General features: G+C 35.8%; 1 protein-coding gene across 7 annotated transcripts in view; it reads right to left on the bottom strand.

The window, feature by feature from the left end:
- The window catches only part of PDE1A (phosphodiesterase 1A), a 349377-nt gene that overhangs the window by 80189 nt on the left and 252930 nt on the right, over positions 1 to 16258 (bottom strand). For all 7 annotated transcript variants that reach the window (XM_081241969.1, XM_081241972.1, XM_081241970.1 and 4 more), the window contains 4 exons: positions 14242 to 14424; positions 8996 to 9062; positions 5936 to 6052; positions 4952 to 5092 (listed from right to left, as the gene is read on the bottom strand). In XM_081241969.1, the coding sequence (XP_081098095.1) occupies positions 4952 to 5092; positions 5936 to 6052; positions 8996 to 9062; positions 14242 to 14424 (508 nt within the window). The remainder of the gene's footprint in view (positions 1 to 4951; positions 5093 to 5935; positions 6053 to 8995; positions 9063 to 14241; positions 14425 to 16258) is intronic.

Genomic DNA, 16258 nt, shown 5'->3' with positions numbered 1-16258 from the left:
GAAGAGTCATGAGCAGTGTAGACATTGTGCTTCATCTAAACTGCATTTTGCCTAAAGAATTGCTCAGGTAGACTTGCTGTAAAATGCGCAGTCCTCAAATTATACCAGAGAGAGGTATTGACTGCCATTAATAGCATGTACAATGTTGATGGAAAGAAAGGAGAAGGAACTAACATTAACTGGACTTTTTAGGTAGATAGTTTCATTTAATTTTTATAATCACCCTATTTACCATTTACTAGGTAAATGTTTTAAATCTTATTTGGCAAATAACACAGCTGAATCCTAAAGAATTGAATCAACCTGCCAAAGGTCACATAGCTCTCAAGTGGCAGAGCAGGAATTCAAACTAAAATCTGTCTGATTCCAAAATTTCTGTTCTTTCCACAGATCACAATATTCCTTCCTCCTATGGATGACAATAGCTTTCATTATTCCAGGGTGGTAATATGCTGAATACATTCTTCTAAGATTTCAAAAGCAGAATTCCTAGATAATTTAACTAAATACACTGATAGGTAGAGAAGCTAACAAAGCTTTAAGACTTAGGATGTAATTTTCATATCTGAATTATTTAATGTGTGTGTGTGTGTGTGTGTGTGTGTGTATGATAGAGAATGTATATGTGTATATGTATAGGCCTGGGAGAATTTTAGGTCAGAAAATCACATTGACATATTAGCTCCTGGTGTGTCTAAAAGGGCATATTAACAACCCCTTTAGCTTACATGATAGGTAGGGTTGGACCTTTTTTTCTCTATCCCTTTGAATAGACTGAGGTACTTTGCTATAACTTACTCAATACGGAAAGCGAGTATATTATAATAATATTAACATATAATACACATAAGTTAATATATAATATATAAATTACGAATAATTTTTACTAATAGCTATTAGGTTTCAGGAACTAGGTTAGGATTACACATATGATATCATTACTCCTCACTGTTGTACTACAAGGTAGTTGGTATTATTAACCACATTTTAGTGACAAGGGAACAGATATGGAGAGCAAGTGAGCTAGGAAGTGGGGAAGTAGGGTTTTAAATCTGTGTTTGCTTGCCTTGAAAGCCCACACTCTTCCAAACACTGTTGTATTGGAAGCCATTTACAAGAACAGAATTTCCATGTAGTTTGCAGAACAGAGACATAGTGGCGAATTTCTGTAGATTGGAGAAAAATTAAGTAATTTCAGAGTGTGAGGGGCTATTTCTGGGTGTAGTCAGTGGACTACAAGTTCCAAAGGAATAGTTTTCAAGTTATCTCTGTTTCTTCTACTCTCAGTATTAGAGGGAACGCAGTGCCAGGAGCCCTCAAGCACAAGTGTTCCCTTGCCAAAGCCCTCAGATGATTTTATATTCAAAGAGACATTTGGAAGTGGCTTGGCAGCATTCGGTGAAGCATTTGCTCTTTAGCAAATGGATTGAGCTACCACACACCCGTATCACTGTGGCACTACACCTGGCTACAAATTAAGTGACAAAAGGAGAGAGAGGGAGACAGAGGGTGTCCTGGCATCCTCTCTGCACTGCCTACTCCCCGGCCTGAGAGTGTCCCAATATGACATTAACAAACTGAAGGACAATGGCTTCACCCCAATCCCTTTCAGGCAACGGTCCTGTGAACGTTTTGCAGGTGACAGGCTGCACTAGTCATCCGACAGTGCTGGGCTGCTACTGGAGTGCTCCATAAATGTCATGCTGATAAGACCATCTTGAAACAGCAGGAGATGACTAAAACACTAAAGTAAGTGACCCTGTCTTCTCCATATCAAAGCCTAGGGGTTTCAGTTAAATGAATATTTCTGTAATGCTTTATTTTTTGTTTCAAAGAACCAGCACATTCATATGTATGAAAATTGATACTCTCCTACTACCATCTTTTTAATCTAAAGAAAAGCCTATTAAAATAACTTGCAAAAAACTCTCAAGCTGGCAATGTAGCATAGTTTTGACAAAATAGTCAATAAACTGAAAATTCATTTTGCTTTTCCTTTCATCATCAATCATAAAATTTCTCATTAGTTTAAATGTATTCTCCCAATCCTGGACAACACTGACAGTCTTCCACCCGACTATTTTTGTAATGGCCAAACTAAGGGATAAGTAAAGAGTCCACCGACACTTTTCTTGGTAAAGGATGAATAAATTTAGAAATGTTTCTAAACCAAACCTGCTAAAGTAGAGTGAAGTTATATATCTCAAAAAGTGACTATGTGATCTTTACTAACAACTTTAACTTTCTAAGAGTCATGCCAGGCTGGGCCAGATTTCCCCAGTCTTCCAGAGAAGTTGGAATGGCTTGTTAGATCCTGGAACAAGTCTTTCTTGCAAGTCTGAGGGTAAATGCACATTGTAGATTTGCATTTCTCTATTTACCCACCAATATAGCATCCCTCATCTGTTCAATGTCACCTTCAGAATAGAGGTTCTGAAGCTGAACTAGGAGTCTTTTATTTGGTTCCCTTTACACTTGTGGTACTTAAGCAAAAATGTATTTCAAAACAAAATCCTGGTTTCCTACCAGCCTGAAATGGCATATATCTTCTGGTTGTACTTCATAATTAAAGCAGAGATTTTTTTTTATACCAAAGTAGGCATTACTTTTCCACTCCATTTTGTTCTGAGGAAACTTAATTAGTACAGTTTCTGTTTCAGACTAACACATACATATTTCACTTTTCAGTTAACTTTTCAAAGCCACAGAATTCAGGGAAGAGGAAATGCCAAACACTTGAAATGAAAACCACCTCACAATCAGATTTAATTCCAAGGCCTTGGAAAGGAAAAGCAAATCTAACCAGGAAGATGTTAAAGCAACTTTTTCAAGCGTTAACAGCATCTGCAGCTGTCAGGAGGCACTTTGTTTTTCACACTAATTGCCATGTATATCGAACCAAATGAAAACACAGAGTTCAAGAAACAGCTCTGACAATGAAGACTTATTAAACCAACAGAGCTTTAAAATAATTTGTGTGTATGTGTGCGTGCACACACACACATGCTAGAAAGAGAAACAGATAGAAAGTTACATATACTACTTTAAAAAACCTTACAATATTTCGAAGCTATATCTTTGAAAGTTTGAGTTTCTACTTATTATTGTTAAGTTCTACTTCCTCCCTTTAAATGTCAAATCAGACTCCTGGAATGAATGGTGAGTAAACTTCAACCAAGGACCAAGTTCAGCCATGACTGCATTTGATTTGGCTCGATGGGCACATTTATATCTTAACTGGGTGACACCCACATTTACATCTTAAAAAGAGAAAACAAAGGTATAAGGTTAACATCACATATAATTCAGCCTTCTAGAAGGCCACAAGAGAGTCATGCATCAGTGAAGGTTTTTGAGATTTTTACCTCCCCATAGTAGGCATTAACTCCAAAGCAGGTTATATTACTTAGTGATCCTGACAATATAATGCATATTTCTATTGAATTGGTAGTGATATTTGAAGAAAATTCTTCATTAAAAGCCCAGCTGAGCTCCCAGCTATTAGCCATTATGAACTGCCAGCCATGTGAGTGAATCACTGTGGATGTCTTGCCCAGTGATGTCCTCAGATGTCTTTGACCATACTTGCTAGCTGGTCACAATCACACAAGAGACCCCAAATGAGAACCTTCTAGTTGGGACCCTTCTAACTACAGACACCCATGAGAAACAATAATAAATTATTGTTTTAAGCCACTGAGTTTAGAGTAGTTTGTTTTGGAGAAAACAGATAATTGGAACACGGGGCAGGAGTGGAATCTGAGCCCAAGGCATTGATGGATCTGCAACATTTTGGAGGCAAAAAAGATGGAGAAGTAAAATAGATAATTTCTTCATTCATCACGTGAGACACCTTTGGATGAATCATAGCAAAGGGATCTTATGTGTAGTAAACCACACACTGGATTCTGGGGGAAAATGTATACAATTATCATCTGTATACAATAAACTTGGAGAATCATGTACCTGCTACAAGTTTTCAAGATCTTCAGGACTCTATACTGTGGCCCTAAGGGCTTTGTGTGGGACCAGGTAAGGAACACAGTCTCTGGGGCAGAATGATGAGATATGGAGGAGTACTGGTTACACAGATCTGAATGCCAATGAGACTTACCAATAAAGAGAATGCGACTTTTGAAATCTAAACAGGTAGGCAATGTAAATTATGGGGTTTGGTGGACCATTCTACTTATATGCATTTTATGGTACTGCTTCAGCCTAAGTTGATACATGAGGAATCAAAAATGTACTCAGATTCTGGGGATCTCACATGGCTCATACCCTTTTGAACCCATCCCAGTTTGGAACCTTCAGAAGGAAGGACTTCCCATCCCTTTTTATCCCTTGGAAGTAATCCTATGCTCTAAGACACTATAGAAATTCTAGGCAGTCCCAGACTTCCTAACATCTACTCATTTTTGTCCCAGGATTTGCACTGCTGAACCATTTATTCACTCATCAACTGATTCGTTCAAATACAAAGAGAAGGAAGAAGAATTCGGAAAAATCCAGATGAATAATTTCCAAAAATCCCTATTAGGATTTGATTGTAATTAGCAATGCAAACATGTAAAAGAGAAAAAGCTACTGAGGTCAGCTTGGGTGATGAAAGGAGGGGAGAGCACTACGACTAACTTTTATTCCAAAGACTTTTTCTCTAGGTCACTTTTCTGGGGGTTGATACCTATGGGAAAAGGAACTTACAAATGAAAAATGTTACACAGTCCAAATTTTGAAAAATTTGCGGTCTATTTTCATTTGCTTCTGGAGATCTTTTTTTCACTGAGTTAAAATATTTTTTGAAAAATGAATATTATAAATAACTCATTAACCCTCAAAAATCCAGAAGATTATTACTTATAATACTTTTTTGAGTATTAAAGAGACAGTGAGAAGGGAATGGAATTTGATGTTGCAAACTAACAAACTTCAGTTACAAAGACTTTCTTACCATGATACCTGTATGAAGCATTATGTAATGAACGGTTTGAGTGACATCAGCTGCATGAATCAAATTGTGATACGGATTTTTGTACTTGCTGTAACCAACTTCTAAAGCTTCTGCAAAGGCAATTAGGCAAGAAACAGGAATCTGCAGAAAGTAACAATTATGATTATATTTTGACCAAAAGAGTGGCACTAAATCAACATGAGCACAAAGTTGTTTGGGATGGGATACATTAGTGAGTCAGATGTGGGTAGTAGTTTCTTAAAGTTAAATGTGGATTGTTCGGAAAAAACACTTCATTAACCTGTCAGTTTTCAATGCTGAGAAGGATTATAACCCCCAAGTGTTTAATTAAGATAGATGAAATAATAGTCTTACCCATACAGCAATCTTTAAATTTTGTATCTTCCAGAGTCAGATAAGAAGGATACTTCTTAAAGGGGTAAAATTTTCTAATTACAACTGGTGAAGTCTAGTTTTTCTATCGGTAATTCAAGGGGGTTAAAATAAATGACCTCCCAGTAAATTCTAACTCTAAAAATAACACGCTTCCATAGATACAGGCCCAGAAATCTGAATCAAATCTGTTGCTGAGATGGCTCTAAGTGAAGTTAATTAGAAACCCTTTCATTTCAATTTAAGGAAAGCTGACAATAATGGTTCATTCTGCATTTTAGGAAAATCATATTTCTTTAAGACATAGATTCCAATCTTTACATGAGTGTTCTGTGAATAATTCAGGGGGATGTTTGTATCTTGTTGGAATGAGTCTATCATGGCCTTATGATACCCCAGTGGATATACAGAAATGTCAGTGATTTGTAGAGAATGGCTATATCAAGTGGTGAACTCGTCCCCTTAGTTCTGTGATCTGACAACCCAGAAACATTTTTAAATGGATTGATTAATGACCCAATGTTCTGCATTTTCATTCTTATTCAGATAACTCATTCTCAGAGCATTTTACTTTTGTTCCATGTTTCTGACCTTGAAACGGTTGATAAGATCATATCTGGTAAATAGTTCATAAATCATAAACTTCAGACTATGTTCTCCACTTGCTTCATTCAAGGCAAATACATCAAAAGACCATTTATCAACATCCTGTAGGAAAAAAAGTAAATATTTTAGTTGGCAATATCATATGATTCTGTTTCTTTCTATGAAAAAATTCTTGGAAAGCTCAGGCATTGTACATCCAGCAGGTCAGATTTCAATTCAGCACATCAAACTTCATTTTTACCAGTGTCTGATGTGACAGGGACACTTAGTATCTATGGACCCACAAAAGTGAGGTCAGTAATGCTTAAGATCTTCCCCTTAATCCCAAGGTTATCCAATATGATGTAGCAAGCCTGATAACTCTATAACACTGCCCATATTCTTAGTCTCTCTCCAAATGCATGCCATAAATCATTTTCCCAGAGTGGGCCTCATTTCAAGGTGGAATTGCAGGTTATGTGGGTGATGTAATTGAGAGAGAGAGGGAAGATAGCCCCAATTTATCTTTCCCACACACCCACCTGCTACATTGCTTGAAATTCTACCGTTTAAAAGTTACTAATTTGGTTTAAAGATTTGAAATTTTATGTCTTTTTTTTTTTTTAAGATGAAGATGCTGTAGAGAGACAGAGCTCTCTCTCTCAGTAGAGTACTACTACCTTATTACTCACTCTAACCTTGGCTGATTCATTTTTACTTTCTACCAGGGCCAGACTGTAAGATAAAGGAAGTGGGTCTCTTGATTGAGGGGGAGGTTAGTAATTTTGGCATTTCAGGCAATTCCCCAGGGAAGTGGCCAGGCCTGTAGGGAAATAGATACCCTAGGAAAGTCCCCCCTAACTGTGGGAAAAGAGGGCAATGAGCAGGTATATCCAACTACTCCAGCCACCTCACGACTTTGATTCAGGTAATTCCAGGACAAAAACTTGCAGAGGGGTACACAAAATGGACTTGTAGCAAGTGGTATCAGTACGTTAAGGAGGTATTAAGTACATCAGTACATTAAGGTAAAGCTTGAGTTGCAATAGTAAATAAATCACTGAAACTTAAAAATCTACAGAAATACAGCAGAATCAGTTCTAACGATTATCCTAAATTATTAGCAAAGAAGGTCTAGTGTTTGCATACACACAACAGGTTTAGTATTGAACAGTAAGTGGACAACCTTAAAGCTATACATTAATTTTGAATTTGAGCAGGCCCTGTTTAGGACTTCATTCATTTAACACATTTCACAGAGGCCAATAATACATGCTGTAATATGCTGAAACTAAACTGAAAATCTGATAAAAAGTATCCAAACCATCTCTTAAAACTATTTCTTTCCACAAATAGTAACAATAACATCAAACGTGTTTTTAATCATTTCAAAACACCAGTGAAATATTTTTTGGTTTCCTTGGGTACCTTTGTTAAATCCCTTGCGTTTGGCCCTAATTTGATCCCGAAATACTTGCTTGATCAGTTTGTAAATTTAAAAATCTCTCAAAGTTCTGTTAGAAGGCATTTACAATCAATAAAGCTCAAAGGAGACCAACAAATTTCACCAAATTCCAAAGCTAACACAGAATTAGTTCAGACTGTTACAGGCTGCTATTTACAGTTCCCAGTAGGGGTTTCCCACTGAGTAAAAGCTTAGCTCTCCATTTTGGGGGATTTTTTTTTATCAACAATGGTGATTTACATCTGTAAACTACTGCAGATGCTTGCCTTTTACTTTGTCAGATTGAGAACAAACAAGACAAGGAGGTATCTCAGGAAATTAGAATTATTAAAACATTCTTAACGTAGTGATAATTCTCTTCAACCTGTTAGTTCATGTTTTCCCTACACTACATTTTAGAAAAATGTTTACATTCTCTCATACCAGAATACTCTGTTAGCTGGTTTCTAAGAAAAATAAACAAAAGTAAGTAATTTTCTTGCCCACAGTTCAGGAAATAATGAGGAAATCAAAATCTCTCAAGAGCCAAGGAGTAATTAATATCTGATAATGTGACATTTCAGTTATATACTTGCCTCTATTATCACTTTAGAAACATGAATATAAAAAAGCTTCTAAGAAAAACAAACTACATTTTTAAATGAATAAGATTAAAATCTAATATGCAGCAGAGAAAAAACAAATGCAAAGGGGATGCTTTAAAGGAAATTGAAGAACAAAAGAAAGCAATATAGATTTAAACTAGGAAAGGAGTTCAATAAATGAAAGATAAAATAACCCAGGATATTCTGTTGCTAGTATTCTTTAAATTTGTGGTTAATACAAGAAAACCACCATTAAACTGTTAGAGGAGACAAAGTTGAATTTCCTACCCAAATTAAGTGATGGAATGAAATAAGGAATGTAGAATGATGAGCCTACAAAATGCCTCTTTAGTAATAAAGTCTAGGAATAGTGTGCGCGTGCACACACACACACATGCAATGGGAACAAGCAAGTCAAAAACTTTCACAACTTCAGATTTTCAACTCTAGTTATTTCTAACACATATAATACTGCAATTGGGCCTCAGACTAGGGCAGCCACAGAGACAAAAGATGTGAATTTCTTTTTTGTTTCCTTTCTTAATTTTATCTTACTTTTTATATTTTCTTGGACCTAAAATTCTAAACAATTTTACTCCATATAAGTTTTGCCTTTAACCATATTTGACTGAAATGTCTTTTTATTTATAAAGCATTCAGCTCTTTCATAATATATAGTAACAAAATATGTGTATTCTGACAAGTGCTGGTGCCATCTCAAAATTGAATTCAAGATCCACCTAAATAAAGCATGAAGAAGAAGAAAACATCACACACATGTGTGTGTGTGTGTATATGTATGTACTGATATAGTTTGTTAGTGTAAATTGATCCTCATTTAAATCTACAATGAGTCATGACTTGAAACACATGACATTTTGTAAATGGTTAAAATATTTCTTACATTCCAACATGTAAGCTGCAGCAAAGACCTATTCTCATTTTCTCCTAGTCCTTTTAAGGAGATTAGAAAAAATGACTATTTGAAATACTAAAGTAATTGAACATTTTTTTTACCTTTAATGTTACTATGACAGCTTCTGGATATACCAAACCAACCATGTGATAGGATTTTCTGTACATTCTGAAAAAGAAAAATAAGTGTATATGTAAAAATCAGTTACTCAAGGTTTTCAGCTATTTCTTAAGAACAAAGAAAAAATTACCTTTGATTTGTTTACCTTGTATCATGTTACAGACTCCCTTTGTGGCAGCAATGATAACTATTGTCACCGCTTATTAAGTATCTACAATGTGACAGATGCAAATAGTACATTTGCATCACAACCACAAAGTCAGTGTGATTTTAGATTCTATGTGAAGAGGTCTTTCCCTAAACGTCATCTTATTAAAAACAGAGACTGTCCTTTGCACAGGCAGCAACAACACCTTTTAGCATGCCACCACATGCATGACAGCACAGTAGTCTTGTTTTGTGTCTATTTGTGTTCCAAAATTTTCAGTCTGGCAGCTGAATGTCATGGAAATGTTTCCTTGATAGGTTTTTTTTCCCACAAAGTAAAAATTATAGGAGGGAATATGCACTATCATCAGAAATTACAGAGCCTTTTTTTTTAAGTTAAAAATATTGGAGGCAAACATATTGACAAAAATTGCTTAAGGTTGTTCAAATTGTCATTTAATATTATTTAATAAAGATTATCCAGAAAGAACAGGCTGTTTCTATTTTTATAATAGCATCAATAACAAAAATATTTTTTATTAATCAGTAATTTGTTGGAGTTTTCCAGCTTCCAATGGACAACCAAGATGACTTAAACCAAATATAAGAAACTCCTCCATTGATTCATGCAAAAATAGAATCAACATGATACCCTAATGGGTAGAAATAGAAATAGGTTTCTAATCAGGACTGAAAGAAACATGGCTCCTCCACAAAGTCCTGTGAAGAAAGAATTTAACTGATTATTAATCATGTCCCTTAATTTTTATATTGTTAGTCCACAAGCAAGCTACATTCCTAGACTATACTGCAGTAAACTCTCTTCCCAAGATGCCTGGACAAAACCATAATTTAATGATTATATCTTTAATTTATATTGGGGGTCAATATAAGAAATATAAGAACATAAGAAAATATTCTGCATCTTTTATAAAACCACTATGGGAAATACTAACCTTTTGATTCAATGTACCTTATATTAAAAATCCTTAAGATATTACTCAGTTTCTATGTAAAAGCTATCATTTTTTTCAAGATAATAAAAGCCAAGTAATTCTTCATGTTTTCCTTTTTAATCTTCACTTCTTGGAAGCTCAGAATTAAAATATTGTATTTACTTACATAGAGACTAGACTTCCTTGATAAAGTATCTTCCCATTTTATTACAGAGACCTTGTTACTTTATTTCCATGTTCCCATTTTATGTTTATCTTAAATGTTGTTAAATAATTTTTAGGTGTGGCAATCAGTTATCATAAAAATGTATCCTTATCCTCTATCTCAATTGGAAGATTTCTTATAAGAAAAATACCTGTGTTAATTACTCCACTGAGATAGGTATAATTATTCTAATAATGCAGGGCAAGGAAACTATTTAATCACACTACAAAAGGCCCAGAAAATAATTGCTGTCAGTAATGATATTTAGTTCCTTTTTTTTTTTTTTTAGGAAACAAATAGTCTTTTCTATCTATTTTTTGAATCATTACTAAAAAATGGAAGTATGGGGGAAATGGAAGGATGATGGGCAAGGAAATAAAAAGGTCAGGAGGGGCTTCCCTGGTGGCGCAGTGGTTGAGAGTCCGCCTGCCAATGCAGGGAATACGGGTTCATGCCCCAGTCCAGGAAGATCCCACATGCCGCGGAGCGGCTGGGCCCGTGAGCCATGGCCACTGAGCCTGCGCGTCTGGAGCCTGTGCTCCACAACAGGATAGGCCACAACAGTGAGAGGCCCACGTACCGCAAAAAAAAAGAAGAAGAAAAAAAAAAGGAACCTTAAAAATTAAGTAACTAAATCAGTGTGACTTCATGGCACAAAAGGCAGTATGATGGAGCAAAGAGCACACATGCTTTGGATCACAGGTTAGCCAATCACTAGTGTGACCTCTGGAAAGCTATTTAATGTCAGTCATCTGTAAAATGAGGATAATTACATGCTTTTTATGAAGAGTAAATGATATAAAGGACTAGCATAATATTATAAGTACTTGATACAAGAAAGCCGTTATCAGTGTTACTGTTCTCATCAATACCATTGGCTCCAATTCTGACGTTCTTCAAGGCTCTTTGGACTCAGTGAGAACTTTGATGTTTCTTAGACTTGGAGCAGGTCGAGAAATGAATATCCCTGTATATTCTCATTATATGGAATGTAAAGAAAGACAAGGAAGAAGATTACTCATCCAAGGAGAAGGAGAAACTTCTCCATTATCATTTTCTAACCCTATAATTGGGAATAGCATATTAGGATGAAAACTTAGAAATAGAAAATTAGGATGGAAAATTAGGAGTACTCATTCTGGAATCAAATGAATGTGGGAGAAACCTTAATACAGTGGCCTCACACTTGAGTAAATAGTCACTATATTACAAGTTGCTGAAAAAGAATAATGGATTTCCTGTTCTCCTACAGGTGGTTAAAGTCCAGCTGGAAATACGGTAGGTTATTTTTGGAAGGTTTTTACTACAGTTACAAAATATAATTCAAAAACTTTAAAAAAACCTCTATCTTATGCCAGACACAGTTCTAAGCAAGAGACTATTCAGTGAAGAACAAGAAAAATGTAAGTGCTGCTTTCATGAGGTTAATTCAGTGGCAAAGAGGGACAACAAATAAGAAATAATATATGATTAAAAACAGCACTAAATGCTATGAGGTAAACCACTGGATGGGATAGAGAAAGTGATGAACAGTATACAGAGTAACGAGGAAAGGCCTCTGGAAAGATAGAAAGGGCTAGCCAGAGTGAAGGGTGGGGAAAATCATTTCTGATAGAGGGAAAATCAGGATTACTGGTCCCAAGGGAAGCAAGAGTTTAGGGATATTCATGGAGTTGAAATCACACTAGTATAGATATTCAGGTAAGGGTGAAGTAGCATTAGATGAGTCTAGAAGGTAAGGGGGCCTAGTCATGCAAAGCCATGATACAGAAGTTGCCTTTAATACCAAGTGTAATGGTATATCAAGTGAAATGGTAAAAACAATCAGATGGTTTTAAGCTTAAGAATGACAGGAACTAATATTTTAAAAATCACTACAGAATGACTTGTTTGGAGAGGGCAAGTGAGGAAGAGGGGAGCCTAGTTGAAAGCTATTGTCATATTTCTGATGGCAGGTGACAAAGGCTTAGTTTGGGGTTGCAGGAGTGGAGTTGACAAAGTGAGTAGGCTCAGGATACACCGGGGTAAGCAAATTGCCTGGACTTGCTGAGGTATTAATTCTTGGGAGGGGCTGCTTGAGAGAAGACTCAAAAAGACCTTCTAAGTTTCAAAATTGAAGATGATTGTTTTTGAAAATTCAAGATAAACATATCTCACTCTGTTTACACACTTACTAATGGGGATTCAAAAGTAATTTAAAAATTTCATTTCCATGTGTTTTTAGCACATTGATTTCTTCAAGACTGCTTGCTAATTTAGTTACCTTAAGTACATTTTGATATTTCTGTGTAGCATATAAAAAAACTGAAAGTTTAACGTGTCAATATATTTCACAGAATTTGTCTTGATTTTTCTATTTAATGGGAATGGAAATTTAGTTGGTTTACTTTTATAATTTACATTTCTTTTCAGTTTGCCAAGTTCTGCAATATTTTCTTAAACAAAAGAGACAAAATATACATTCTTTCATTAAAGCAAACATGCGCTCTTTTTTCTCTGACTCTCTCACTGACTTTCTATGATTTAGATGTTTTCGAATTGATATTAAGGAAAATCAATAATGTCATACACTTGCCTAAGTTGTTTTAAAAAATAAGAACATAATTACAAAAATTATTTCTCTCCAGCCCCCTCTACCTCTCTGTTTCATATTTCTGGTCCCACCTGGCAGAGCTGGGAGCAGTTAATGCACTAGGGGTGGGGGTGGGGGGTTGTCATCTCACCTAACTCATCATAATTATTATGCTCATAATGCTTATTATGAGGGTTCTTTTATCAAAGCCAACTAGATATAGTCAAGAAATAGTCAAAATAATTTGAATAATCACTGAGTGGTTGTTATTTTGGGTAATATAGTCATAAACCAAGATCCTAGATGCTTCATGTCTTATGGTTATCATACATCTTTAAATCACTTCGAATACTTCTTGCAATGCATTGTCATTTAGATTTTTAGAAACCCAAGAGTGCTTCTCATTGTTCTGTTAGCAGAAGAAAATGAAAGTTTATAAAGTTCATTAGAGGCAATGACTAGAGATGTCTGAAGATAAAAAATGATGTGGTCTCCCTTAAATTTAATTTTAGATACATTGATAAAAAATTTCTCTGTTCCTTGATTTTATTTGTTTCAAAAATGTTAAAATAACTTTTTATGTATAATTTAATGTAATGTAATTGTTTTTTAATCCAAGGGATTTCTAAGCACTAGTTTTCAAAATTGTCAGATGTAAGATGTTATTTCAAGCCTTTTTGTAGTTTTAGTTCTGAAACAGCTTGTTTCCAGACAGAAAAATAAGCTGTGCTCTTAAAGGCTAAAGAATGTAAAATTGGGTCATATTAACATGTATTTCACTTTAGAAACTCTGGTGTTTCTAGGGGCCAGCAAGTGACAGAAATGCTTCAGTGACAGAAAGATTGAAAAGCTCTTCAAGGAAAGTGGACATGAGAGAGCTTTCTTCCACAATGGTAAGAGAATGGTCTTTTCTTTTTAGTGCCAAGAAAAGGCCTGCTTGATTTTGGTATGTAGTATAGAACTTATTTTATTGGGTGTTACATTGTATTTGGGTAAAATTAGGTGTAAAGCATATAAATGTATTATTAGGTGTAAAGCATATAAATGTGTTTATAAATGTATTATAAACAGTTATTCACAAAAGTTCATTTGAGGAGAACGGTCATTCAAAAGTCTTTGCTTTTAGTTTTTATGTCAATTTAAAAATAAATGAAAATAATAAATCCAGGACAAGATATTTTTGTTATAGGTAAATTCATCATAAAGTCCTAAATCTGTTCATTCCAGTTATACTTATGATTACAGTTTTCCTCAATAAATAAAATACAGGACTCTCATAACTTTGACATAGTAAGTATATTTGCTGCCTTTTAAATTTTGTCTTGAGATACCAACAACTTCACTTACCTTTCCACAAAAATTCCAGCTTGAACAGCATGCACAATGCTCCGAAATCTTGGTTTTTCCTCAGATTTCTTTTTCATCATCCCCATTTTCCGTGTAAAGGTAGAAGCCAACCAGTCCCGGACTTCCGATGGGACCGAATCCGACTGAATGTCACTGAGCTCATCATCAGTATCCAGCAGTCTTCTACAAAAATTTATAGTGGTTAAACTTGAGGAAAAAGTGAAGAAAAACTAATAACAAAACAAGCATGGCAATAGGATTTAAAGTATAGCAAGTCACTCTCTGATCATCTTTTAATATGAACTGTCCTAAAAAATGATTGGGTTTGGGGCTTCCCTGGTGGCGCAGTGGTTGAGAGTCCGCCTGCCGATGCAGGGGACACAGGTTCGTGCCCCGGTCCGGGAAGATCCCACATGCTGCGGAGCGGCTGGGCCCGTGAGCCATGGCCGCTGAGCCTGTGCATCCGGAGCCTGTGCTCCACAACGGGAGGGGCCACGGCAGTGAGAGGCCCGCGTACCACAAAAAAAAAAAAAAAAAAGATTGGGTTAACATTTTGAAATCTCTGAATTTCTCAAATTGGTCATCTTCTGAGGGCAAACACTAATGGACTTGAACATTTGAGCATTCCCAAACATTTAAGTGCAATGATATCAGTCTGGAGATATCGACTGTATTAATATTTTTATAATATATTAATATATAATAATATATTATTCCAATAATGAATGAAACTAATATAAGATAGGGAAGAGAGTTCGTAAACAGAGGTCTATTAAAGGAAGCAATTGGAGTGGAAAGAAAAAGGGGAGTCGAAGCTATAAAAGTTGTCTTATATTTAATAAGCTTGTGTATATTGAGTACAGAAAGTACATGCTATTTGAATAAGGCCTCGGAGTTTACAGAAGTCATTCACATGTGTTATTTTATTTGATGGGTATCCCTAAATTTTAGGAAAATAATAACTTGAAAAAGAAAGGTGAAAACAAGTGGATTATTTTGAAAGCTAATTTTAGGTGATTTAGCCAGTGTCAGGTGGAAAAGTTAAAGCAAATGATGTCTTGAGGGTGGAGATCTGATGGGCTTAGAACTGTTGGCTGAGGAAATCAGCTGTGTAAGGAGGAAGTGACGAGGAGCTGAAAGCACTGCCCTGCCACTCTCCAGTATAAGCTCCAGGTAGATGATGTGGACAGGACTGACCAGTAACAATAGCTGCATTAAGGCTGGGCAGCTCCAGTGATCCAGAACTTCCTAAAGGTCTGAACTGGAAAGGTAGTGTGAAAGGCTCCCCACAAAATACAAAAGGGACTTTACAGAGCAATTGAGCTTTGCCTTCGGGAAGAATACAGGTCAGCTCTGCCCTTTGCCTGACTAGGTATTTTCCTTGTTGGTGCACCAATTTAATAACTCAGAGCTATTTTTGGCGCACTTTAGCTTTGACCTTTGGGTTCCATTCGTGCTAGTAAATTTCTTTGCACAGAGTGAGGCCTAAGGATTATGAGCCAATGGAAGGAAGGTAGCCAGAGATGACAGCGAGTGCTACAGCCTTCATAACAAGTCACACATCATCTCCAGAGAGCAAAAACTACCAAAAAGAGACTCAAAAGATAATATGACTTCCTCTATATGCTACTGTTTATAAGTATATTGATGTCAGTCATTTGCCAATATTTATTTTTCATAGTATTAAATAAGTGTGAATGCATTTATGAAATGCCTTATGAAAAAATATACACAACTTAAGTGCTGGAGTTATAAAATTATATGTATACATATGAAGATAAAAAAGACATAGTTGGAAGTTAATATTGAAGCTGGGACGAAGTGAGAGAGTAGCATTGACACATATACACTACCAAATGTAAAATGGTGGCTAGTGGGAAGCTATTGCATAGCACAGGGAGATCAGCTCGGTGATTTGTGTCCAACTAGAGGGGCAGGATAGGGAGGGTGGGAGGGAGAAGCAAGAGGGAGGGGATATGGGGATATATGAATACATATAGCTGATTCACTTTGTTTG

This window comes from Mesoplodon bidens (assembly GCF_964165515.1).
Source record: "Mesoplodon bidens genome assembly, chromosome: 8".
Lineage (NCBI taxonomy): Eukaryota > Metazoa > Chordata > Mammalia > Artiodactyla > Ziphiidae > Mesoplodon > Mesoplodon bidens.
Note: the sequence above shows the minus strand (reverse complement) of the source record. Positions and strands in the feature narration are given on the sequence as shown.